This window comes from Caenorhabditis elegans, chromosome III (genome assembly GCF_000002985.6).
Source record: "Caenorhabditis elegans chromosome III".
NCBI classification, from domain to species: Eukaryota; Metazoa; Nematoda; class Chromadorea; order Rhabditida; family Rhabditidae; genus Caenorhabditis; species Caenorhabditis elegans.
The window spans coordinates 2,502,369-2,528,886 of NC_003281.10; the positions used below are offsets into that span (position 1 = coordinate 2,502,369).

At 33.5% G+C, this 26,518-nt stretch overlaps 4 protein-coding genes across 4 annotated transcripts; 1 reads left to right on the top strand and 3 right to left on the bottom strand.

The window, feature by feature from the left end:
- Window positions 1-1,050: 1,050 nt before the first annotated feature.
- Window positions 1,051-5,604, bottom strand: Y54F10AM.8 (Putative phospholipase B-like 3). The gene is made up of 9 exons (NM_065169.7): window positions 5,531-5,604; window positions 5,023-5,129; window positions 4,374-4,595; window positions 4,054-4,248; window positions 3,560-3,857; window positions 3,236-3,498; window positions 2,900-3,188; window positions 1,664-1,839; window positions 1,051-1,363 (listed from the first exon to the last, which is right to left on the bottom strand). The coding sequence occupies exons 1-9, from the start codon at window positions 5,600-5,602 to the stop codon at window positions 1,240-1,242; spliced, it is 1,746 nt and encodes a 581-aa protein (NP_497570.1). The 5' UTR covers window positions 5,603-5,604; the 3' UTR covers window positions 1,051-1,239.
- Window positions 5,605-6,449: 845 nt separating this feature from the next.
- Y54F10AM.6 (uncharacterized protein) lies at window positions 6,450-9,459 on the top strand. Its single transcript, NM_065170.4, has 7 exons — window positions 6,450-6,633; window positions 6,682-6,763; window positions 7,440-7,543; window positions 7,739-7,938; window positions 7,990-8,104; window positions 8,371-8,489; window positions 9,088-9,459. The coding sequence occupies exons 2-7, from the start codon at window positions 6,724-6,726 to the stop codon at window positions 9,272-9,274; spliced, it is 765 nt and encodes a 254-aa protein (NP_497571.1). The 5' UTR covers window positions 6,450-6,633; window positions 6,682-6,723; the 3' UTR covers window positions 9,275-9,459.
- On the bottom strand, window positions 9,272-26,321 carry rbc-2 (WD_REPEATS_REGION domain-containing protein). Its single transcript, NM_001381780.4, has 18 exons — window positions 26,128-26,321; window positions 25,942-26,065; window positions 25,780-25,891; window positions 25,513-25,722; window positions 23,998-24,299; window positions 23,043-23,166; window positions 22,264-22,462; window positions 20,721-20,803; window positions 20,509-20,668; window positions 19,924-20,117; window positions 17,840-18,239; window positions 16,345-16,829; window positions 15,395-15,486; window positions 14,374-14,631; window positions 12,981-13,478; window positions 11,845-12,301; window positions 10,998-11,120; window positions 9,272-10,447 (listed from the first exon to the last, which is right to left on the bottom strand). The coding sequence occupies exons 1-18, from the start codon at window positions 26,258-26,260 to the stop codon at window positions 10,280-10,282; spliced, it is 4,122 nt and encodes a 1,373-aa protein (NP_001368042.1). The 5' UTR covers window positions 26,261-26,321; the 3' UTR covers window positions 9,272-10,279.
- Window positions 26,282-26,311, bottom strand: Y54F10AM.15 (uncharacterized protein; the record flags this gene model as incomplete). The annotated part of the gene is made up of 1 exon (NM_001361892.1): window positions 26,282-26,311. One exon carries the CDS (start codon window positions 26,309-26,311, stop codon window positions 26,282-26,284), a length of 30 nt encoding a protein of 9 aa, NP_001348754.1.
- Window positions 26,322-26,518: the final 197 nt, after the last annotated feature.

Consider the following 26,518-nt stretch of genomic DNA (forward strand, 5'->3'; position numbering starts at 1 on the left):
TCTCGCCACGATGGGTCTCACCACGATGGGTCTTTCCACGATAGGTCTCACCACGATGGGTCTCACCACGGTGGGTCTCACCACGATGGGTCTCACCACGATGGGTCTCACCACGATGGGTCTCGCCACGATGGGTCTCACCACGAAGGGTCTCACCACGGTGGGTCTCACCACGATGGGTCTCACCACGATGGGTCTCACCACGATGGGTCTCGCCACGATGGGTCTCACCACGATGGGTCTTTCCACGATAGGTCTCACCACGATGGGTCTCGCCACGATGGGTCTCGCCACGATGGGTCTCGCCACGAAGATCTCGCAGCAACATTTTTTTAAATTTTCCAGAAGGTTCTAGAACAATCCAGAATTTTTTCGAATTTTCCAGAAGGTTCTGGAACATTCCAGAATTTTCTAGAATTTTCCAGAAGGTTCTGGAACATTCTAGAATTTTCCAGAAATTCCCAGAAGGTTCTGGAACATTTCAGAATTTTCCCGAAGTTTCCAATTTCCCTTCCAAAGACGGAAAGTCAATTTTTCCTAAACTACAGTAATCCTACAGTACTCCTACAGTACCTCTACAGTTCTACTACAGTACCCCGACCATATCCCATTAATAACTCCAAACCTTTATCTCTTCAAAAGAAAAAACTCAATTTTTCCTAAACTACAGTAATCCTACAGTACTCCTACAGTACCTCTACAGAACTACTACAGTACCCCGACCATATCCCACTACTAACCCCAAACCTATATCTCTTCAAAAGACAAAAACACAATTTTTCCCAAACTACAGTAATCCTACCGTACTCCTACAGTACTACTACAGTACCCCGCCCATATCCCCCTACTAACCCCAAACTAATATCCCTCCAACAGCCGAAAACGCCTTGCCTTTGTAAGCTATGACATTTTATTTTTTCGTCTAAAATTTTATTTTTTCGTCTAACATTTTTCTATTTTCGGTATCGGTTCAAACCTGTAGAAGTTCATTTTTTTAAAGTTTAAAAACCTGGAGGAGAAGAGAAGAAATGGGTGTTCCCATAAAGACGGTTTCTTTCAGTTCTTTGCTTCATTAAACTTAACTGCCAACTCTTTTGAGGTCAGACTAACCATCCACTCGAATTTCATTTCGTTTCGAAAAACCGTTTCATTAAAAGCTTCTACACCAAAATTTAGGAGTGAAAAATTGATTTAAAATGTATAAAAATTGGGTCATCAGAATAAAAATGGGGTAGAAATCTAATTATCATATGGTGTCAGTTGAACTTGTGCTGCAAGTTGCCATTCCAAATCAACATAGGTAAAATTCCAGACATCTGGCTGACCAAAGTGACGAACGTTTGTTAGATTTGTGTGATTCCAGCTGAAAATAATTAGTTGAGTTGAAAATTTGAATTTTTAAAATTCCACTAATTCCACTAAACATTTCAATTTCAAATTGATTTTTTTTTTGAATTTCGGCAAAAAATGCGTTGGGAACTTCAATATTTGAAATTTCCTGTCGAAAAACCTTTTGGAAAATTAGAAAAATTGCAGTTTCCCGCCAAAATTTAGTTTGAAATTTTTAAAATATAAAACTTCCCAGTTTTTTTTGGAAGTTTTAAAAAATAAATTGAAACGTGAAAACTTTAGTTGAAAACTCAATAAAATGCCAGGAACTTACTCAAAAACTGGAAGAGGATCATATGGTGGTCCACCCCATGCACGGAATCTCATTTTCTTGAACATTTCATAGTTGGTTCCCTTAAAATCAAGTCCAGCATGATCTCTGAATCCCATTGATTCGACTTCGTAAGTACCTCCGGGAGTGTTCAAATCACCACGAGCAGAGATACCTCCCTGGAAATAGTTAACTTTTTAGAGAATAGTCAAGCTTTTCAGGCTTCAATTAACACCTGGCAGGCAGGCAGGTAGGCATGTAGCCAGGCAGGCATAAAATGTTAAGTTGCAAAGTTATAGAATAATAATTAACAGAAAACCTTGTTAGTAGACAATTTTTGATTAAAAAAGGGAGCCGAAATATAATATGTCGAAGTTTAGAGATCGATGCACCAGGGCTGTGCGGCTGGTGAGTCGGCTGGTAGAGCATTTTTAAAGTTTACAGTGTGTAAGAAGTTACTAATTTGGAAATAGTTATTTCAGTTGAATAGAGCGTCCCCTGAGCTAGCTATTAAACAAAAAATTTCGAAAAAAAACCTGTACACACGTTTAATAAGCACGTTTTTTGAATCTACCAGCCGACAGCCGACAGCCGACAGCCGACACCTGAGAACTTTAAGCCGTATCAGAACGGTGACTGATTTTTTTTCGATTTTTTTTTTGAAAAAACTGTCCCGTGGGTCTACTTATTAGAATTTTATAATTACTTTAAAATCGTTTTTTGTTGACCCTGTGAAAACTTTAAAAATGCTCTACCAGCCGACTTGCCAGCCGCTCAGCCCTGCGATGCACCATGTGCAACTCTAGAACTATTCAACTTTGGCAGCCTATATCTCGGTTCATTTTTGAGATATCAATAAAATTTCAACTACAAAATTATAGAGAAAGAACTAACAAACATTTTGTCAATTGATAACTTTTTGATAAAACCGAAGATAGCTGAGATATGGCCTGACAAAGTTCAGAGACCGATGCACCACGTGCAAAACTAGAACTCCTTATCTTTAGAAGCTCAAATCTCGGCTTATTTTTGATATACCAACAAGTTTTAAACTACAAAATTATAGAAAAAGAAATAACCAAAGTTTTGACAATTGACAACTTTTTGATAAAACTGATTACAACTGAGATATCGGCTTTCAAAGTTTAGAGATCGATGCACCATGTGCAAATCTAGAACTATTCAACTTTGGCAGCCTATATCTCGGTTCATTTTTAAGATACCAAAAAAAATTTTTACCTCTCCAGTATACGGATTGGGTGTGCACTTGCATCTTGCAAACTCCTCATGAGTATAATCATTGTATCTCATCAATTTTGTCAATGAATCAATATCAGTGACTTTTGAATGATCTCTATCAAAGATTCTTGCACGTGGGGAGCCTCCCCAATCGAACCATGCAAATTGTCTGGCCTTGTTGTCAAAACCGGAGATCTCGCTGACTTTTGGAAGGAATGGAATGTTGTAAGAGGCGAAATAGGTGTACTTCTTCAGGTACCATGTCATGTCACGGGTCTCGTAGTAGCCACTGAAATTTTGAGGGATTACTGCTTGTTTGCTTAGGTGCCTACTCACGGTGTCTGCTCGGAAATCCAAAGAACATCCTTGTCGGGGAGCTCCTTCTCAGGAGTGAATTGTTTCCAATCCAACACCGTCCACTGATTGTTATAGGTTCCTGAATTGTACCGTCCGAACATGTCAACCCATTGTTTCCCGGTTCTTGAGAGCAAGTTCGAGATCATCGATCGGATCCAGCAGTGAACTTGTCCTTCTGGTTTCATGAACTTGTCAGTATACAGGGTTTGGTTGAAAATCGCAATTGTCGTTTCGATAGAGGTCTGTAAGATCATAAATGCATAGGCTTCAGGCAGGCATGCATGCCTACACAGACCCACTTACCAATCCAGCAGAGGTGATAGTGTAGTCATCGGTGGAAATCAATACTCCCGGGTACCCGGAGAAAGTAACAATATGCCCGGGAACCTCGTTGACGTCATATCCGAACTTGTAAATTTTGAGAACTCTCTGCATCCAACTGAGAGAAGACATTGAGACATGAGCCATGAACATGTCCTTGTTCCCTGGAGCAAGTTTGACGAATCCGGAGCATCTTCCACCTTCTGGGTACTCCATCGGGTCGGCGGTTTTGTTGAGAAGCTTGTTCAGGTCAAACATATCTCCGGCTAGTTGCATCATGCTGGAAGATTTATCACGTAGTGAGTATAGAAAGGTCTCGTGGCCTAGAAACCTTGGCGGTCGCGCTTAGGAAAGGCGTGACGTCACATGGCATTAAGAAACCCAGATAGTTGGACTTAGTTGCCTAAGCCTAAGCCTAATCCCATGCATAAGCCTAAGCCCAAGCTTAAGCCAGTTTTTACCACTACTAAACTCACTAAATTGGGTGAAGATCAAATCCGATTTCTGGTGTCAAATTTCTCTTGCTATAGGCATCGTAGATTCCGGTGAGCTGAGCAAATGTCAAATTGACCTGACGCCAGAATGGATCCGTCGGTGGATTGGCCTGAACTTGGCTTCTCATCCAGTCCAAATTTTGTTGAAGATAAATGTAGAGACGTTTGCAGAACAAGCTGAAATTAGTGGGAAATTGAGCAACCGACCAATTAGAGACGTTGGCTCCGCCTCCTAACAAAACGCTGATTGGTTGGAGCTCATTCAAAAGCTTTTGACTTAGATTGAAACAAAACCAACATACGTATGATTATTGCACATTGTCTCAATAGTATTACGATAGTGATAGTAGATTTGAAGGCGAGTGAGCTCTCCTTCTGCAACTCCTGCTCCGTATGCTTGAACATCATATGAGTGACTGGCGAATGTTTCAATCTCGAGAATTCCCCATCCGGTGGTGTTCACCTGGTTTGAGTATTTTCCCAGAGCAACACGGGATGCTGCGTTTTTGCATTCCTTGGCGTATCTGAAAAAGTTTAAGTTTCTAAAGTTTATGGATGATGAATTTATACTTGTAATTAAACTGTAAAGTTCTATGAATCAAACTTAATTTTTAGTTGACCATATTTAAATAGCTTGATAAAAATCAAGCAGCCGACACTTGACGGGATTTTCACGCTCTATTAGTGGCCGACACTGCATGGGTTTGGTTTCGGTGCTTGATATATTTTCAGACAGCAGTAACTCAGAATCTAGACAATTTGGTTGAAATTTTCCAATTGGTAAATGTATTCTTGCACTTTTTAGTTTAACACTTGTCTATATCTTCACTTAGGAAAAAGTTATAGCGGCCGACGTCCCACAGGTTCGCTTTGGAAATATTATATGTTAGATTTCATTTATTTTCACTGCCCAACAAATAATGGGTCTCAAAAACTGAAAAATAAACTCACACAATATCCAAAAGAGTCTCATCTGTAGAGTTTACACAGACTGACACATAGGTATAGTCGAATTTGGCCGAAGAATGGTCATTCAGGATTTGCTCAACTGGGACTCTCTGAAAATTTTTCGATTAGTTGTATTTATAGTGACACCTAAAATTGACAACACTTTTTGCTCACTTTTACTTGCCGGAATCTTCTTGGCTTGGTCTAGGCTTAGGCTCTCAAACACAGTTACGTAGATTTATGTCCATAGCGGGTAGATTTAGGCTTAGGCTGAGGCTTAGGCTTAGGAATAGGTTTAGGCTTAGGCATAGGCATAGGCATAGGCGTAGGCTCAGATTTAGGGTTGGGGCTAGGCTTAAGCTCAAGCTTCGGTTCTGAAGCTTGGATTCTTTCGATAAATTGAGCAAAACGTGTTGTCACTTTAAGTTTCTGAAAATTTCTATTTTTAGCTCGACTCGCTACATGGGCGAGAAAAACTTAGAAAACTAAGCCACCGGCTTAAAAAACTCACATTATTATCGAGATATGGTTTTTCTTGCTCTACAGCAAATATTAACCCAAAGAGAAAGAAGAGTAACTTCATTTCTGAAAAATATCAAACATCACTAACTGAAAATAGAGAAGAAAAAATCAAAAAATTGGCCTAAAATCGGGAAGAATTGCGAATGAAAATGGTTTTCATTATCATCAATCTATCAGAATGATAATGAGACAGTGTACAGAGAGACGACGTTATCAGTTAACGGAGCACAGTGCAATCAGACTGATACCCGTTGTTCGGTTATCTCCTGATCAAATTTGATGGGGAGAACATGGAAATTTATTGGACACGCGTGTACTGGCCCGGCCAAAATTTCCGTGTTTTTTACCCAGTGCGTCCCAGAACTCTATAAAATAGCCGAATGGCAAAAATTGATTGATTTTTCTGAAAATATCGAAGCGTTGAGATCAGGGCTGTGTGGCATTTTTTTTTCGGCAAACGCAAAAAACTGCTTATTTCAACATGATAATCCAACTTTTGGAATCCAAAATTAATATAGCAATGTAGAAAAAGATTTGTTCCATCTCAAAATAACATTTATTTTTATTGAAAAGCTCGAAAAAGACCTCAAATATTGCCTGAAAGTTGCCGTTTGCCGAAAAACTATTAATGGCACTTTTTCGACAAACGACCACTTTCAGGTAATATTTGAGGTCTTTTTCAAGCTTTTCAATAAAAATAAATGTTATTTTTAGATGGAGCAAACCTTTTTCTACATTGCTATATTTATTTTGGATCCAAAAATTGTTCTGAACCACCACTTGATATTCTTTAAATCTTATTTTCCATTTTCACTTCCTAATTCCAAGTTGCCCCGGGGTTCAAGGTTCAACCTACATATACCCCCCCCCCCCCACCTTTCCTCAATAAAATACGGAAGTACGGTTCCAGTACTTGAACGGAAAACTTGTAAGCAGTTTCGGGTGGGAGATAATACAGGGGCGCATCCGGCTACTTCTCTAATCTCCTTGCAAATCCTCATCATTCAAACCAAGGGGCAGATCGAAAGGCAATAAGTGGACGAATACACATAGCTGTCGCCGTTTTTATAATGATTGACCTCTTTCGGTCATGTAAGTGGTCTCCTCCCTTCCCGTGTGTTGATCCGTTCTTCTTTGAAGATACATCTATTCTCACTAGTTTATGAGATCATCTCTTCACGAATGAGACTTCTCCTCGGCTTCTGCTTGCTTCCTATACTTGGTTCGTTTTTTTTTTTTTGAATTGAAAACTTATAACATCTGAAACTCGAACTCTACGATTTCTTGTGGGCTCAAAGGTGTTACCGGCTGATTTTTTCCCTTTTTTGTAGCTGTGAGCTTTAAGGCACTACTACTTATTATTTTGTTAGTTGACACAATTTTGATATCATTTTCCGTTAGTGAATTGCATGGTTTGGAAAGAATGTTTGTAATTTTTTGGAATTTTTACATATTTTTTTCGTTAAGGTTCTGTAACTTAAACATTGTGAGTGCTAACAAAATGTTGTCAACTAACGAAATACTTATTAAAACGTGCTTACCATTTTGCCAATTGACATTTTTTTCGTATCACTTTTTGTTCGCGAGTTACAGAGCCTGGAAGAAAGTTAAGAAAGTTACTAAATGGGTGTTGTAGGAGTACTGTAGGGATACTGTAGCTAGGGTACTGTAGGGGTAGTGCAAGGATACTGTATGCCTATTATAGGAGTACCGTAGCGACAGTGTAGTGTAGCGACTACTGTAGAGTACCGGTCGGGGCTATCAACAAAAAACAGTGAACAAAAAACAAAAATTGTATTTCTCCAAAACATTCCTAGAGACTATGAGGTGCTGAAAGGTACTGTAGGAGTACTGTAGAGGTACTGTAGACCAATTTGATTTGTATGTATAATTTTCAGTGTCCTCCCAGCTAGCAGCAGTCTACTCGGACGCTACAAGAACGGATGTTTGCAGCAACTGGAGCAGCTGGGGAAAGTGTGTGTGGCCAGATCAGAAAACTGGGGTAAGTTTTTTTTGAGCAGCCGACGTCTCGCGGGTCAGGTGTCGGTCAACTCACTGTTCGACTTTCAAGCTAGTAGGACTGCTGTTGAGCCGCCGACGTTTGCCGGTTTTGCTGCTAGTGGCAGACATCTCAAGGGTGGCCGAAATAATTGACCCGTGAGGTGTCGGTTGCTTCTAATCCAGTGTTTTTTTCCAGAAACCATACCTCGAACAAATCTCCTCAATTTGCCAACACCATTGGTTCTACAGTTTTATAAAACGATATGAAAAATCATTGAACAGTTTCTACTCATATATGGGAAGTGTACTGAAATCCAAAAAACCATGTGGACTCTGCTCTTACAAGCAATCGTGTGGATTCGGTGGAGCTGTAAAGTGTAATCAGAGCCCGTTGTCGTAAGCTAAAACATTTTGGTGGGGTTGGATCAATTATTGATTGATTTTCAGAGTAGAAGGAACCCGGCCTCTGATTCCATTTTATGTCGCTGAACGAGTTTGCAGTGAGAAAGATCTTGGAAAGAGTCAAGTGGATTCTTGTGTTGTTGATTATGATGCATTGATGGTAAGTTGGGATGAAATGGTGCATTACAACGCACCATATTTGACGCGCAAACTTTTTTTTTCATAAAATGCCAAATATGGTGCATCGATGCTTTTGAATTTTCCGTTTGTTTTTCAAAGAAAAGTGGGCAAAAACGACAAAAATTTAGAGTTTTTGGCATCATCTGGATGCGCCATGTTTGAAAATTTACTCTTTTTCATATGTGCAAAAAAATCAAATACTGATGCACCATGTTTGAATTTCCCGCGAAACTCTCAATTTTTCAGGCAAACGGGAGGGAATGCCAACTATGGCCATCTACAAAAGTGGATTTATCAGATATTGAGCCAGCATTCCGTGAGCATGTCCATAATCTTGCGTGGTACACGTGTCTTCCGCAGAACAGGTAACATTTTTTGCCAAAAATTGAAAAATTTATTGATTTTTGTGAAATCATTGATTTTCTAAAACAAAACCTAGAAATTATCGATTTTTTAAATTCTCATTAAATATAATATATTTTTTGAAATACCGTTTTTTCAATAAAGTATATTGATTTTTGAGAAGATGAGAAGATATCGAATTTCAGAAAACTATCGATTTTTATTAAAAAATTGATTTTTAGAAAATTTAGATTTTTTTAAAATATCGATTTTATACAAATAAAAAATTAAACGTATCATTTTTTTAATAGGCTTAAAAAATCGATAGTTGGCAATATAATATTACAGGAACAATAAATCATGAGAATGCGTACTTGGTGCATTTTATTTGACGCGCGATATCTCTTAGCGAAAACTACAGTAAGAACTCAAATATCTATTGTTATTTAAGCTCTTGCTGTAGTTTTCGCTAAGAGATATCGCACGTCAAATAAAATGCACCAAGTACGCATTTTCATGATTTATTGTTCCCGTAATACATATTCTCAGAAAATTATCGATTTTATAGATTTAATTCCCCACAATGCACCATATCTCCCGCGCAATTCTAAAATTTTCCAGAAAACTCCGAAAAGGTCGCGGAAAGAATATCAAATTCCGCACCGAAAAAGTATGCCGCTGCTGTTGTTTCCCATTCCGCCCGAATCCGAAAACTTTCAAATGTGAGCACGATCCGGGAAGTGCAGTGGCTCCGGGCATGGAATTGTTGGCCGGAGAATTTAATCGAAAGAGAAAGAGGGTTCAATAAATAATATAATTTGTTCTTCATCTAATATTTAAATGTGTACATAGTATTATGCATTAAATTAATCAATATTATGAGAAAAATGTGGAAACATACAAAAAAGAAAGAAAAGCTAGTAAATTTGTTTTAATAATTCTAATCTTAAATTTAAAAAAATCGTAATAATAATTTAATAAATACATTGTTTTTTTTAAGTTTTTAAATGTCTATCAGGAATGTAAATTTATCAAGGGGAGTCGGTTTTTTTTCCGATTTTGCAAAGATTTTTGGGAGGTTTTTAGAGAAAAAAAAATTTAAAAAAAATTAGATTTCGTACAGATTTTGCAGAAAATGTTTAAGAAACGAAAATAATTTTTTTCCAGATTTTTATGTTTTTTTTTCAGAGAAATAATGCAATTTTTCGATTTTTCGGTGTTTTTTTTTCAAAAAAAAAGAAAAAAGTCAGACTTTTTACAGTAATTTTTTATCGAAAAAAATCGCAAATTTCTGTTTTTTTTTTAATTTCAAAAAAATTGGGAATAGAAAATCCAATAAAAATCGAAATTTTGTTTTTTTTCAATTTGGGATAAAAATCCTTTTTTGATAATTCTCTAGTTTTGGGTATTTTTGAAAAAAAAGGATTTTTTTGAGTTTTCAATTTTTGCTGAAAAAAATTCAGAAAATCTTCAAAAATAATTTTTGAAGTTTTTCCAAATATTTCCTTTAAAAACCGAGAAAATGGAAAATTGTTTAATTTTTTTATAAATTTTCCGAAAAAAAAATTCTGAAAAAATTGGGGGTTTCAAAAATTTCAAAATCAAATTTAAAAAACCGAATTTTTTCGATTTTTTCTCATTTTTTTCTAAAAAAAAAAAAAAGGAAATCTTCGAAAACTCGAAAAAAAATTTAAAAACCCCGACTGAACCCTTGATATATGGCAATGCGTGAGAAGTGAGGAAAAACCGAGAAAAAAAGTGAATTAAAAGTGACTAGAACACCTGGGAGGTGAGCACACAAATGTGCATAAATTTAAAGCGAAAATCGTTGTTCACGGCCTTCTGGAAGCATAAGTGTCAGTGATTTAGAGTTAATCCATACTAAACGAGGACGGAATGATGTTCCACTAGGAGTTGTTGGTACTGATACAGTTGGAGCCGGTTGGGATTTTGTGAGCTTTAGCTGGGCTTGTCCCATTCCCTGGAAAAATTGGAAATTGTGATTTTGAAGAAAATCGGGAAAAAATTGTAAAAATTTAGGGCTAGATTTCCAAAAATCTAACTTTTTTTTTGGAATTTCGGAAAACTTTTTTTAAACTTATTTTTTTTTCTGGATTTCAAAAAAAAACGCTGTGCTTTCAAGAGAAAATGAAATAAATCGAAGAAAAAATTAAAAATTTTTGGAATAGAAAATTGGGAAAATTTTTTTTTTGTGTTTTTTAAAATGAATTTTCTCTATTTTTTAGATAAAAATCCTCAAAAAAAATTATCGACAATTTCCCTAAAATTAAAATTAAAACATTACACGGAAAATCCGACTTTTTGGACGAAAATAGCTCAAAAATCAACGAAAATCATGAATAAAATTGTGGAAAAAGCTGAAAAATCGATATTCTCAAGAAAGAACACTCCAGTGCTCAGAAAAACCAAAATTATCGTTTTTTCGCGTAAAAAAACAGTTTTTTTTTCCGATTTCTTAATTTTCCGGTTCGAAAAATCGAAAAAAATCGCTTCAGATGGCAATCTCTTACCAAAAACGATTGGCTTGTCTGGAAAAAGTTAATTTTTCCGTCTTCAGCTCCATAAGTGGCCAAATATTTTCCATCTTCGCTGAACGCGACGGCAGCGATTGGTCCGTTATGAGATGGCAGGGACTGAAAAAATTTTGATCATTTTCAGGGAAAAATAAAATAATAATAAAATATTTTGAAAAATCGCTTCTGGAACTTTTTTTGTTGGAAAAATTCAGATTTTTCGAAAAAAAAAACTTGAAATTTTGGCAATTTTTTGAAAAATGTTATCCTTGAAAGAAAATTCGAATCAATTTTTTTTACAAAATTTCAAAATACAGAAATTTATCGATTTTCGGCACTGATTTTAAATAGAAAATTTATAATTTTCAATTATTTCACAAAATTCCAAAAAATGAAAAAAAAAACACGAAAATCTAAATTAAAATTTTTTCAAAGTCTAAAAAAAAGCCAATTTTCAATTTTTTTTTTTTAATTCGAAAAATGGAAGAAAAAATTAATGTTTTTTTAAATGTGTTTCAAGTTTTTTGTTTGAAAAAATAAAAATAAAAATGTAAAAAATCGAATTTTTTTTCCAATTCTTTCAAAAAATGATCGAAAAAACTAGAATTTTTACAAATTAATACACTTTTCGTAATTTTAATTGTTTTTTTTTCTGATATTCCTATTATTTAAATAAATTTCAACAAAAAAATCTCAGAAAAAGTGGGAAAAAATTCATTTTTTGGAAAAAAAACAGGTAACAAAGCCTAAATTTCGAGTTTTAAGCGTAATTTTTTCCACTTTTACCATACCCTGCAACTTTTCCTCGTTCCTCGTGAGGAAAAAGTTGCAGTGCATAACTTACATGAGTTTTAGTAGCTCTCAACTCATGTACAACACAAGTTCCATTCTTTCCACCAAAAGCAACACGTTTGCTCGTCGAGCAATACGCCACCATATTAAACTTGACAATCGGCGGGAAAACCTCAGACATTGATTTATGCTTGAGAATTGTAATATCCAAGCAATGAACGAGAATATCTCCAACTGGTAGTAACATTGCAATTATATCATTGTATCGTTTCTCGCACAACTCTTCAATTATTCGAAGAACTTCTGATCGAGATTTCAGTAATGGACTGACTACTGTATGCTGGATTGTTTGATGTTGAGCAGCTGCATTGTATCGAGCAACTTCCATGCTTAACGAGGTGATAAGAGCCGGTGGACGGGCGAGAGCAATCAGAGAAAGAGCCTGTCGGGATGTTCGAGCTGCATCTTCAATAGCGTTTAGTGGAGCACCGGTGATTCGGCGTTGGGTTCTGCAACAATTTCCGAGTTCGCTTGGAAAATTAAAAAAAAAAGAGTTTGAAAATGTTTAGAATCGTTTGAAAAAACCCACCAATCAGCAACGCGCTTGTGGGCGTGGTCAAAGTCGCTGATTGGTCGACGGTTGAATTATTTGTTTTTGTGTGTTTTTAAAACAACGAAATTACTCTTTTTTCCAATTAAATTGAATTTTTCTTTCGCTAACTTCATCGAAAATTTTCTCCAATTTTTAAAGGAGAAGCTGTCCACCAATCAGCGATGTCCCTAGGCGTGGTCAACTTCACTGATTGATCGGCGATTTTTCAGCCTTCTAGGAGTTCTTTTACCATTATTTTAACGTTAAAACACAGGATATATAACGTTACTGGGAATGTTAATCTAAATCCGAAATTCCCGCGAAGGTGGGCGATGCGCTGACCAATCAGCGATGCGTGAAGGGGCGTGGCCAACGCCGCTGATTGGTCGGTTTGTTGAAACTTTGAATTGACAGATATTCAAATTTTTTCGAGAAAAAACACTGATTCTTTAGACTTTCTTTTACAAATTTCGGTAGTTTAATCGTTTTTTTTAATTGTAATTTGTGTTGATAGCGCGCCGACCAATCAGCGATGACCAACATCGCTGATTGGTTGGCGACTTTTCACGTTATTTTAAGCTTTTTCCATCAATTACCCCGGCTTTTCATTGTTCGACGCCAAATCCAACAGCCCCAGGACGACCTTGGAAATCTCTAAATGCGGCTCCCAATGTACAAATCCCCGTCCCAATAGATCAATAGCCGCCCGACGAAGTGGAGAATGCACTGGAATCAGGTTAGAAGGAGCCGCGACGAGCAATTCGAGCAACGACACAGCAGTGGCTCTCGTCAAATCGGCGCGATTCAGTTCATCGCCAAATTGTGAGCCAATCACACCGAGCAGGATGATCGAAGTTGCTTGATTACGTCGAACTTGTTGAATTCCGGCTTCACCACCCTCAGCTGTCGGGGGCTCCGATCCACGGACAGGTTCGACGTCTGGTGGAGCATTTTTGGTGCGTGGAGGGATTGGAGGAGCCGGAGCACTTGGTTGGACTGTTGGAACGGATGATTGAAGTTTTGAGCCGAAAATCGAGAGGGAATCATCGAGGAGTGGTGGCAGGAATGGGGTCCATGATTCGATGAGGCGGCGGCTGAAAAAAAAATTAAAATTAATTTCTCGTTATTTTCATGTTTTTCGTGAAATAAAGTGACTAAAATCAGACAAATGCATAAATTTGATAGATTCTGACAAAAATTGGTGGAAAAATATTTTTTTTTCACTTTTCGGCGTTTTTTTTTTGTTGTCAAAAATTCACCTTTTTAAGAATTTTCTCGGAAAATTTTCCAGAATTACAAAATATTCCGTTTTTTTTCTTGGTAAAACACTTTTTCCCGTATTTTTTTGGAATTTTTTCACATCAAAAATGAACCTATTTTTTTTTTTTTTTTTCAAAAAAAAATTATGTATTTTCGATTTTTTCCAGGGTTTCGCCGAATATTTTTGTACAATTTTTTAAAAATATTTTTGTCAATTTTTAACGGGAAATTCAAATTTTCTTTTTTTTTTGAAAAAAAAACATTTTTTTTTGGATTGTCTCTTGGCGGTTTTTGGCCAAAGTGTCCAAAAAATTCGGAGATGTTAAATTTCGATTTTTTTAAAAATTTAATATTTTTAAAGCGATAATTTGTTGTTTTTACTGAAAATTTGCACAAAAAGGACGTTTTTTTGAATGTTTAAAATTTATGACGGAAAATGAATTTTTTCAGTTTTTTTTTCATTGGAAAATCAATAATTGAAAAATAAAAATTTTCGAAATTTTACACTGTTTTCAAAAAAAAATCAAAATTACTGAATGGAAATCTGAAAATTTCACTTTTTCTCAAATTTTCAAGAGATTTTCGTGTTTTTCTCGCAAAAATTAGATTTAAAAAAAAAATTTTCAGTATTTTCAGAGGAAATTTTTAAATGTTCATTTTTGAAAAATATTGATATTTTCCACAAAAAATTGTTTTTTGATTTTTTTTTCAATTTTCTAAGAAACGAACCGTCCCTCTGCGCCCAATCTCGTGAGTTCTCGAATCAAAAGAGCTTGAGCAGCTTCTCGTATTTCTAAACAACTATCCTGCCATCTTCTAACAAGCATTTCAATGCTCGGCGGAGCATAACTACTTCTTGGACGAACATGATCAGGTAAAAGAACACAATGAAGTGCAGCTACAAGGCTCCATCCTTGTTTTATTTGTTGACGATCCGGTTGATGGATTGTCGATTGATTCTGTTCTACCACACTTTTTCGAATTTTTCTGAAAATGAGAGATGTTTAGGATAAGCTGACCAACTTTTACAAAATTTCAACTAAAAAAAAATTTAGCGCTAAAATTGCTATTTTGTAAAATTTTGGTGCAAAACTCGAAAAATTTCAAAAAAAAATTGTGGCAAAAGAAATAATTAAATTTTTCTAACAAATTGGTCAACAATTTCAGCGCAAAATTCGAACTTTCCGAATATTTTGGCGCGAAATTTGAAATTTTCACAAATAATTTGGTAGAAAAATTCGAATAATTTTTAAAATTTTGGTCACAAAAATTCAAAATTGCAATAGGGCATATGGCACGGAATTCAAACTTTTTAAAGTTTTCGTGCAAAATTCAAAATTTTCCAATTATTTTGGAAGAATTGGTTATTTCCAAAATTGAAATTTTTCTGAAAACTTTGACGCGAAATTAAAAACTTTCAAAAAACATTCTTGGCGGGAAAATTGAAAATTTTAAACTAAATATTTAACAATTTCAGCGCAAAATTCAAAAAAATTTAAAATTTTGGAGAAAAATTGAAATTTGAAAATAATTTGCGGCAAAATTCGAGCATTCAAAGAATTTTTGAATTTTTTTCTTCAAAATTTTTCTAAATCTTGGCACAAAATTCAAATGTTTCAAGCATTTTTGGCGGAGATTCTTTGGCACATCTTTCAGTTCTTTTAGAAATTCCAGAAAGCAAAATTTTAATTTTTTGAACTTTTTGGCACGAAATTCACATTTTTCACATTTTTTAAAAAATAAAACCAACGCCAATTGAAGCGCCGAATTTTTCATAGCCATCAAGGTATTCGAGGTAGCAATTACGGCGAGTAGGTGACTTGTATTCAGTGAGTGACTTGCCTGAAATATATACATTTTTAAATAATTCCTAAATTTTACGAGAGAGTATGACACAGGAATACGGTAGGCCGGTCTCGAAACGATCGAAAATACTTTTTAGTCTTTAAGGGTTACTGTAGGTTTGACAAAAAAAATACGAAAAAGCAATATTTTTTTCGATTTATCAGTTTTTTTTTTTTAATTTCTTTTTACGATCTAAATTTTTCTGCGCTTTTCGAAAAATTGGGAGAATCTATCACATGTATTTTTTACGGAAAAAAACTTTTCTCATTTTTTCTTACATTTTTTTCCGAAAAACATTGAAAATCAACAAAAAAAACTGGTTTTAAAAAATGTTTTTCAAATTTAAATTTTCCAAAGATTTTCAGGAAAAAGATAAAATTTGGGGAAAACTTAGGAAAAAATCTGAAAATTTTCCTGAAAATAAATTTTAAATTTGTATCGCCAAACTTTCTCAATAATTTCTAATTTTTTTAAAAATTTTTAAGTTTCCTTATTAATTGAAAAATTTCACATTTTCAGAAAAACTGCCAAAGTTCGAAAAAGGCGAAACAGGATTTTTTGATATAAATATTAAGTTTCAAAAAATAAATTTAAAAAGCATTGTTTTGATAAATTTTTCTCTGAAAAACAGCAAAAAATCAAAAATATTCAAAAAAAAAGCGTAAAATTTCGATACATTTTCAGGGAAAATCCGAAAAACCGAAGACTTTCGCATACAAAAATTGTCAATTTTCTCGCAAAAACGCTGAAAAATCGAAAACTGTCGGTGTTTTCAGACCTAAAAAAATCAAAAAATTTCCCCCGTTTCGAGGGTGGCTACTGTATTCTCGCGGAGAAAACCGAAATAAAAATTACCTGCCACCTCGACTTCTTACAAAACGATTCAAAATCCGCTGCAAATCGTGTGGGTAGACTAACCGACAGTTCCCCCTGTCGTGATACATTTCCAAAATAAACTTGATGTCGGGGACGATGTAATGATAATCTTTTATCACATACTTCATCCATATCTTCATCAAGACACCATGCATGAAGCATTGAGAGCATCAGCCGAGCCACATCAAGATATAGATTAGCTTCAAATTGCCATGTCAGCTTTCTCGAGAGCCCTGTCGCAGAGTCGGATGCTCCAGCGGCAGCAGCTGCATCCAACTTCTGAGCAGTAGTTTTTCCTTCAGGAGCTTCTGCTGATGAATCGAGATGAAGAATTCCGGCGATTAGAGCGGAAATTTCAAATTGCACGAGATGGGCTCCTTGAGCACATCCTGGAAGTGGTAGAATTGACATTGGAGAGCCGAGTTGTACGGCAGTTCCACAGTTTGTTGGCAGCTCATGGTGGGCTGGAAAAATTGAATTTTTCGAATTTCGGCAAAAAAAATATATTTTTAATGAAAAAATTTAGATTTTTAAAATTTGAACATTTGGGAAAATATAGGTAATTTTTGTATAGAAAAACAGGAAATAAGGGCATTTTCCATGTTGAAAATGCCTATTTTTCAAGATTTTACAACGAAAACGTTTATTTTTCAGGGTCTTTTTTCCGTATTTTACAGTTTTTCAGTCGTGAAATTTTTATTTATAGTCTCAACTAGTTTCATATTTTGCATTGCAAAAATACCAAATTTTCAGATTTTTAAATATGAAAATTCCTATTTATCAGAATTTCCATAGTAAAATTCACTGATTCTGAGGTTTTTTATATTGAACATGTAATTTTTATTGTAAAATTGTCTATTTTTTAGGTTTTACACTATAAAAATGCCTATTTTTCCAGCTTTTTCGTTTTTTTTTGCTCCAGGGATTTCTTAGTAAAATTGCCCGTTTTAAGATTTTTTATTTTAAAAATCCCAGGATTTTTATGTTTTAAATTGAAAAATACCCATTTTTCAAAATTTCATTGTAAAATTGCCCATTTTTCAGGTTTTTAAGTGCAGAAATCCCTTTTTTTTTGAGAGAAATGGCCGATTTTTCAGTTTTAACATTAAAAACAAATCCGAATTCCATTTTTTTTCTTGTGAATATTTTTAAAAATCAATTTTTATAAATAAATACTCAAGGTTCCGTGTTTTTTATGTGAAATTTCAAGTTTGTTCAGAATAACGCAGAGAATCTTTAAATTTTAAGCCATTTTCAGAAATAGTTTAGAAAAAACAATTTTTTGTTGATTTTTTGAATTTATTGTGTCGAAAAGTTATCTTTTCAATTTTAAAAAAAGTTTAAGCATTGAAAAAAGACATTTTCAACCGAAAATTGAAGATTTTCACAGATTTTCTCGCTAAAAACGTCAATTTTCAACGTTTTGCCCAAATTTTTAGCTCGTTTTCCCACTGATTTTCAGCAAAACCCTTACAAGAAGGTGTTGCAGCTCCACTAACAGATCCTCCAACAACTTTTTGCTTAACAGCTTCCATATTCTTATTTTTCAGAGCTCTAATCAGTTGTACAGCATGATGAGCCGATGTCTCATCAGTTCCTTCTTCAACTCCAATTTGTTCATCACAAGCTGTCATTATATCCTCTGCGAGGAGTCCTGTAGCAATTCTATCCAAATTTGCCGTTTCCATTTGCCATACGTATACGGATCCATCGGCCAGTTTTACAAGCATAAAATCATCAAGGGGTCTCCATTTGACTTGAATTATTGGAAATGGGTGTCGGGAGGCTAGAAGCATGCATTTACTGTCACGAATGTTGAGTAGGGCAATTGTATTGTCAGCTGCTAGTGATGCAATGCATTTTGTCACTTGTTTCTGAAAAATAATACGATTTTATTGGAGTTTTCTGGCTGAAAATCTGTTTTTTTCTAGGAAAAAAGTGCCAAAAAACTTTAAATCTGTATTTTTTCGCCATTTTTTTTCAAATTCCGATGAGGAATATAGTTTTTAGGGGGAATCGGATCAAAAATCGTTTTCAAACCAAGTTTTTCTCGAAAAAATGAGAGGATGTATAAAATAACTTTTTTTTTACTTTGGATTTTTTTTCCAAGTTGCCTAAATTTTTATGCATTTCGTAATTTTCGGAAAAAATGTGAATTCGAAAAAAAAAAATTTTTTTGGCGTAAAATATTCGAATTTTTCGCAGAATTGCCGGAAATTGTGAAAAATTGAAACCCTTATCGGTTTTTACCCAAAAAATTTGAAATTTATGCACATTTCTTCCTAAAATTGCAAAACTCCGGGATACTTGAACAAATTTCAGGCAAATAGTTTTTTTTGAAAATTTTTTGAATATTTTTTTCACCAGGCCATTTATTGGACAATATTTTGATAATTAAAAAAAAATTTTTTTTGATTATTTCAGTTATTCACAATTTGACAATATTTTTTTGGCAACTTTTTTTCAAAAAAATGTTGCAAATTTCAAACCTAAAAAAACATATTTTTGCAGGCTCCGCCCACTTATTGGCTATTTTTCTCCAATTTTTACAAATTAAAAAATTTAAGAAAAAAAAAGAATTTTTGGAAGAGTTTTTCATGATTTTTTCATAGAATTTTGCGATTTTCGAACTGAGCTCGAGCAATTTTATATAGAAATTTACATGAAACCACTGCAACTTTTTCCTCACGAGGGACGAGGAAAAGTGGTTTCTAGGCCATGGCCGAGGGGCCGACAAGTTTCAGCGGCCATTTATCTTGCTTTATTTTCCGCCTGTTTTCTTTCGTTTTTCATCGATTTTTTTCGTTTTTTCTTAATAAAACTGATAAATCAATATTTTTTGCAGATGCTATAACAATTTCCAAGTAAAAAAATTATGTATTCAGTGGGCAAGCAGCGGTGAAAGTGGTCAATGCAATATGATGGATTACGGGAATACAAAACCTAAACTTTTTCTGAAACATGATACATATGCTGCTTAGATGCTGAAATTACCTGATTTTCATAACGAGACCGCTGAAACAGTTTTGAGGTTTTCAAAATTCAACTTTTTGTGCGAAAATCTCGACCTTTTCACCAAAAAAGTTGGATTTTGAAAACCTCAAAACTTTTTCAGCGGTCTCGTTATGAAAATCAGGTAGTCTCAGCATTTAAGCAGCATATGTATCATGTTTCAGAAAAAGTTTAGTTTTTGTATTCCCGTAATCCATCATATTGCATTGACCACTTTCACCGCTGCTTGCCCACTGAATACATAATTTTTTTACTTGGAAATTGTTTTAGCATCTGCAAAAAATATTTATTTATCAGTTTTAATAAGAAAAAACGGGAAAAAGCTGTGAAAAACAAAAGAAAACAGGCGGAAAACAAAGCAAGATAAATGGCCGCTTAAACTTGTCGGCCCCTCGGCCATGGCCTAGAAACCACTTTTCCTCGTCCCTCGTGAGGAAAAAGTTGCAGTGGAAACGCATTTTTATACTATTTTTCAGGTTTTTCACAACATTTTTCAATAAAATCTTTATTTTCAAATCTTTCCGTGCGGAAATTATAAAAACTCACACTACAATTTGATGGTGGAAGCATGAAACTTTTGACAGGTCCCCCGTGCACTGTGAATCTATGAATTCGCGTTCCACTATTAATATTCCACACAATAACCGAAAAATCATCGGATCCCGATACGAAATACTGTGGATCATATCTCGTGTCATGTTCAAATGGATAAAACATTGATCGAACTGCCGCATCATGTCCTGAAATTGAAATTTTTTATTTTTTTTTATTTTTGAGAGTTTTTTTTTTCAGGAAAAATGAATAAAATCAAAAATTCAAGCCGAAAACCTAAAATTTTCGATTTTTCCGTTTTTTTTTCAGGAAAATTTTGAAAAATAAATGAAAAATCGCAAAAATCGCAAAAATTTTGATTTTTCGATTTTTTTTTCAGGAAAAATCGAATAAAATTTTTAAAAAAATCGAATTTTTGCAATTTTTGATTTTTTTTATTTGAAAAAAAAACAAAAATTAAAAATCAATAATGGAAATTGTTGATTTTTCGATTTTTTTCCAGGAAATTTTTTTAAATCAAAAAATTTTCGATTTTTCGATTTATTTCAGGGAAAATCAATTTTTTTCTTCAAAAAAAACCTGTAAGTATTCGTGACGTGGCACGTTCAGCTGGCACACGGAGCCATTGCCGAGCGAGAGTTTCACAAGCATATGTCATTACAATTACACCATCAGAACGGCCAAGGAATAATTTTCCCTGGCTTGTGACGAATAGGGAGCAGCATACAGCGTCAGAGTTCTGGAATAAATGAGAATTGGGAGGAGAAGCTGAGGGGGGAGGGGGGGCTCACCAAAACCGGCATGGATCCATCTTCACATTCGTTAATTGTTTGCCAAATGCTCGCAAGGCTTTCCCGGTAGGTTCCGTTGAATTCTGGAATTTTTATATGACTTCTGTCGGACGGCCCGGGGGAAATCCAAAAACTTTCATTAATTAATTAAACTAATTCCGATTTCAAAATTTGGATTTCCATATAATTTAAAGTTGCACAGCTACTGTAATCCCGAACGTTTTCGTGGTAGGACCCAAAAATTGTTTTTATTTTGATTTTTATAGCATTTTTTAATAAATAAAATGGAGTTTTTTCCCACTGTTATTCAAATTTTCGCAGGTTTTTTTTTGAAATTTATTTTTTGAAATTTATTCCGAAAATCTTTATTTTTTAAGTTTTCATTCAAAAAAAGAATTTTTGAAAAAAATAAATTAAAATTTCGATTTTTTTCAGTTGAATAATGTTTTATCTACAGCAATCCCATACATTTTCGTGGTGGGACTCAAAATTTTTTTTCTATTGTCTGAAAATTTTGTTTACTTTTTTTTTTTTTAATACTTTTTTAGGATAAATAAAATAATTTTCCGTATTTTTTTCCGTAAAATCTAGAAATATTTCGGCTGTACAAAAAAGTTAGGATTAATTTTAAATTTTTTTTTCACGAAAATTACGCATTTTTCTATTATTTTATCATAAAATCAAGCTTCATAATAATTTTTTCAGGTGAATAAAATTTTTTGAATTTTTAAAGAAAAATATGCGTTTCCCGTACAATTTTATTATTTTTTTTCTTCGCAAAAATCGAATTTTACTCAAAATTTCGCAGGTTTTTTGAAATTTTAAGCTTTTTTTCTATTTTTTCACCAAAAAAATCGCCCGTACTAAATGGCAAATTCCTGATCGCTTGAGCTCAAAAAAATTAAAATTTTTGAATTTTTTTTGACAAGAATCATCAATTTTTTTCTAAAAGTTTTCAGTTGTTTTCTAATTTTTTTAAAATAAATTTTCTTTTTTTTTTCTTAGAAAGCTAATTTTTTTTCGGTTGATAAATCTATAGTTTCATAGTTTTTTTTATGACTTTCTGATTTTCTAATATCACGAAAAATTACAATTCTTAACGATTTTGTCGTAATTTGCATCTAATTTGTGGTGAAAATTGTCTCAAATATTCAATTTTTTCAAATGAAAATTTTTTTGGGTCCCACTACGAAAACCGGCTGACTAGTTACTGTAATTTTGCAATTTTTTCAAATTTTTAAAGTTTTAATTTCGGCCTAGTTTTCCTGGTTTCAATTTTTTTAAAAATTCAAATTTGAATTTTTAAGATTTGTACAGTTGCAACAACTACAGTAACCCCGAATTTTTCGTGATGGGACCCAAAAATTCACTTTAATGAAATTTTATGATAATACTGAGCGTTTTTTCATGAAAACTGGAGTAAAAATTAAATTTTTAAAGAAAAATATGCAAAAACATGACAAAAAATTTTAAAATACGTTTTTCGCAGGTTTTTTGAAATTTTTAGCCTTTTTTCTATTTTTAGATCAAAAATCGCCCGTACTAAATGGCAAATTCCTGATAGCTGGCACAGCTTTCATGAATTGATGATCAAATGGTGGCATATTCCATACAAGTACACTTCCATCTCTTCTTGAACTTCGTACAACTGAGAAACGACGTTTTTCGTATGAAGATGATGAAGATTCCAGGGAATTTGAAGAATTATATGGTAGAAATGCAAATTGAACGTCGTTTAGGCACTGAAAATTTTGGGAAAATTGAGAATTTTCGGGCTTTTAAGCTGGAAAATCGCTTTACGCGGCTCGTGTACTCCCCGAGGACAAGACTTTACAGTTTTTGAGCTGAACATTCTTGATTTATGCAATTTTCACAATTTTTTGTAGAGATTTTTGGGAAAATCAATGAATTTTCTCGATTTTCAGCTTAAAATGCAATTTTTGGCGCTTTTTTTTTTGGTATTCAAATCTCCAGTTTATAGCAATAAACACTATTAAATTAGAGATCTAGAATTTTCTGTCATTATTTATCACTTTCGGTTTCAAATCGTCAAGGTTTGCTAATTTAATAGTTTTTTGAAGTAAAATTCGATAAATGGGCGATTTTAATGTTAAAAAATACTAAAAATTGAGAATTTTAGACAAAAATTGCCTTTTTAGAGCCAAAATCAACATAAATTCATGGTTTTTCACAGTAACCACGGCGATTTTTTTTTTAATTTTAAAAGTGAAAAAATCAGTGAAAAATGGCCTGAAATCAGGAAATTTCTTCTTCTCCTCGGGGAGTACACACGAGCTGCGTAAATCGACACGGAGCTCTTACAGATCTCGAGTGCTCCTGAACACCATTTACAGTGGCCACAATGAAGGGATTCGGCTGATCGAAATAATTTGAGGTTGGACGATTATTTGCAACAACTGGCGGTACTCCTTCTTTTTGGAGACTTCTGGAATTTGAAATTTTTATTATTTTTTGAAATTTTTGAATTTTATAGTAAATTTCACCATTTTTATACTATTTTACTATATTTTAGATTAATTTGAATGCTAAAGTCGAAAAAAAAAAATTTTTCAAGAGAATTTTTTCAAGAAAATTCAACTTTTTAGCGTTGAAATCTTGAATTTTTAGGCAAAAATATGTCAAATTTGTGGGAAATGTTCAAATTTTTTCAACAAAAATTCGTGATTTTAAGCTATTTATTTATTTTTTATTTTTTCCAAAAAAATCAATTATCTTTTTTTTAATTATTTTTTTTGCATATTTTTAATTGAAAATAAGCGATTTTAACTCAATTTTTGCCGAAAAAGTCGATTTTTCCCGGGATTTTTCACTCGATAAGCAATTTCTATGAGAAAATTCGTCAGAATGTGCGTTTTGGATATTTTGGCTCAATTTTTGTCAATTTTTCATTAAAAGATATAGTTTTTCTGCAAATAATCTGTTTTTCGTGGAAAAGCGGATTTTTTGTTTCATTTTTTGTTGTTTAAATCAATAATTATATATACGAAAATCTATCGAAATAGTGCAAAACTACTTAATTTTTTAAACAAAAATTTTTCGATTTTTGTCAATTTTTTTTGATTACACGCTAGAAAATTAGGGTATTTCGCAAATTGTATGCTTTTTCCAGGAAAATTTCAAATTTCTTTAGATTATTGATAATTTTATCAAAGAAAATTATTCGTTTTTGTGATTTTTTGTTGATTTTCATGTGTTTTTAGCTGAAAAATTCGATTTTTCCGGTATTTTCCAATAAAAATTTCCGGAATTTTCTCACTCGATAGGCAATTGAAATACATGAATTGATTCATCAGTATATCCAATTGTAACTTTATCCAAATCCGTAAGATATCCAGCCACACAACGTTTCGTAGTTATTTCATTTTTATGAAAAACTACTGTTGAAAGATCATCCATATCAATAATCATCCAACATGTCGATGCAATTATTAAAAGCATTCTTCTTGTTGAACAAATATATGAAACACTTCGAATATGTTGAATTTCTAGTCGTTTTGATTCATCTTCATATAGAGATGTTGCTGGGTCCTTTTTCTCCAGTTCTGTGAGCGTCCACACCTGGAAAATGGGGTTTTAGAGCTTGAAAATGGCTATTTTCGCGTTAAAATTGGTCTAAAATTATCTAAAATCAATTTTTTACCTCGGAAAAATTTAAATTTTTCCGTTTTAGCATTAAAAATAGCTTTTTAAACCAAAAATTAGAATTTTTAAATGTGAAAATTTAAATGTGAAAATCTTATGGTAATTGTCATTTTACAAGTAAAAATCTATTTAAAAACGAGATTTTTGCGTTAAGAACACTTTACATTGTGTGAATTGTTCAAAAATTCGCTTTTTTCAGTCAAAAATTGAAAATTTACATTAGAAATGTCACGGAAATTGCCTTTTAACAGGGAAAAAAGCTTCGAAAATTCTATTTTCTACTCGAAAAACCGTTTAAAATGTCATATTTTGGACGAATTTATACATGTTTTACACAAAAATCAACTGCAATAGCTATAAAAATTCAATTTTTCGAGCTTTTCAACTGGAAAAATGTGGTTTTAGAGCTTGAAAATGACTATTTTTGCATTAAAATTGATAAGAAACGGCCTAAAATCGATATTTTGCATCATAAAAAGAGCTTATAAACTGAAAATTTGAAATTCTCACGGAAATTGTGTTTTTTTTAGTTAAAAATTTTTTTTTAAGCTTCAAAAATTCAATTTTCCACTCGAAAACTGTCCAAAATGACATTTTTTCAATAGATTTATACATTTTTACACCAAAATCAACGTCAAAAGTCGTAAAAATTAATTTTTTTTTTCTTAAAAATAGCTTTAAAATCAGCTTTTTTAATCTAAAGGCTATACAAAAAATCTTCCAAATTAAGTAGAAAATTGGCTTTCTGGAGAAAAAATTCCAAAAACTGTGATTTTTAAGTGAAAAAAATTTGAAAATTTCACGGAAATTGTCGTTTTACAAGTTTGAAAAATCGAAATTATTAATAAAAAACTTTTAAAATCCAAATTTTTGGGCAAAAATTACAATTTTTTGCTCAAAACCACCAAATTTCGTTCAAAAATAAGCTTGAATCAGGGTATCGCGATTTTTTTTTCCATTTCTACATAAAATTGAAGATTTTTTCTAGAAAATTTGTATTTTCACATTAAAACATTTAAAAATGCAATTTTTCCGCGAAAATATGATATTTTTTAATGTTTTTCGGTGATTTTTGGCTGAAAAAAATTAATTTTTTCGCTTTTTAATCGATTTTCCATTAATTCCACACCTTCATCATTCCACTCAGAGTCATTCCAATCAACTGATCCTCCTTTTCCGGATGACTAATAATTGTAAAACAGCTTATCCAATCCGGTTCAACTCTTGAAGAAATTGAGAATACAACTGTCAAATCTTGTGGATCCATTACTTGAATATCACTATAATCTCCAATACAGAAAAGACGAGTTGCTCTCGTGTGACGGGACGATTTATACGTCTGAAATCAAAAAAATTCTCGGTTTTTTCGGCTAAAAATCGATTTTCCAGCGCCTACGTATGGATAAATATATCTGTGAATTGCAATAGAAGATGTTGAATCAATGCACCGTCCATCTTGAATCTCCCAGAGGCATACACGTCCGTCGGCTGAAGCTGAGACAAAACGTCTGGAATTTTTCGGAAATTATCGATTTTTTCCAAATCCTGCGTTACTAACGTATTTGTCGGTGTATTTGTTGTCTGAGAGATTGCTGTAATCTTTTGAGAATGTCCAATCATTAGCTGCTTTGGCATAAGTCCTTCTGCTAGCTTCCAAATAATAATGTGGCCATTTTCAGCGCCTGAAAATTTCGAAATTTCAGATTTTTTGTTTTATTGTTTAGAAAATTCGATGAATATTAACCTGTGATAATTGTTGCGCCATCAGGAAGCACACGAATTGCGCAAATCTTGTTTTCCGGCGGTTTCGGGCCCCAAATGACAACTGGAACGGAGAGCGCCGGCGATTTTGTGCCGGCTGGCGCGACTTCCACCATTTTTCAGCTAGATTTTCAGATTTACAGCAGAAATTTACACAATAATTTCATAATATTTAATCTGAAATGAAATCTGAATTTCTTCAATTAAATAAGCTTTTTTTTTAGAAAACTTTAATCGGAGCAAGAAAAGGGCAAAGTTCGATAGCCCGTAAATCGACATGAGATGCCGCGGGTCTCGCAGGGAAGAGAGCCAACATGGCATGCGCCTTTAAACTTGTGTGGATTTACGGGCAAACAGCCGTTGCGCAAAACAAA

Bases quoted from the DNA above. Each gene is read 5' to 3' on its own strand.
- rbc-2 (NM_001381780.4), bottom strand. From the start codon at position 26,260: ATGGTGGAAGTCGCGCCAGCCGGCACAAAATCGCCGGCGCTCTCCGTT. The intron at 24,300-25,512 runs GTGTGGAATTAA...CCCATTTTCCAG, and splicing joins CTCTGAGTGGAATGATGAAG to GTGTGGACGCTCACAGAACT. The intron at 20,669-20,720 runs GTGAGCCCCCCC...CATTTATTCCAG, and splicing joins ATGGATCCATGCCGGTTTTG to AACTCTGACGCTGTATGCTG.
- Y54F10AM.6 (NM_065170.4), top strand. From the start codon at position 6,724: ATGAGACTTCTCCTCGGCTTCTGCTTGCTTCCTATACTTG. The intron at 7,544-7,738 runs GTAAGTTTTTTT...GTTTTTTTCCAG, and splicing joins GGCCAGATCAGAAAACTGGG to AAACCATACCTCGAACAAAT. The intron at 8,105-8,370 runs GTAAGTTGGGAT...TCAATTTTTCAG, and splicing joins TTGATTATGATGCATTGATG to GCAAACGGGAGGGAATGCCA.
- Y54F10AM.8 (NM_065169.7), bottom strand. From the start codon at position 5,602: ATGAAGTTACTCTTCTTTCTCTTTGGGTTAATATTTGCTGTAGAGCAA. The intron at 5,130-5,530 runs GTGAGTTTTTTA...AAAAATTTTCAG, and splicing joins AACCATATCTCGATAATAAT to AGAGTCCCAGTTGAGCAAAT. The intron at 1,840-2,899 runs GTAAAAATTTTT...AACTATTTCCAG, and splicing joins CCAATCCGTATACTGGAGAG to GGAGGTATCTCTGCTCGTGG.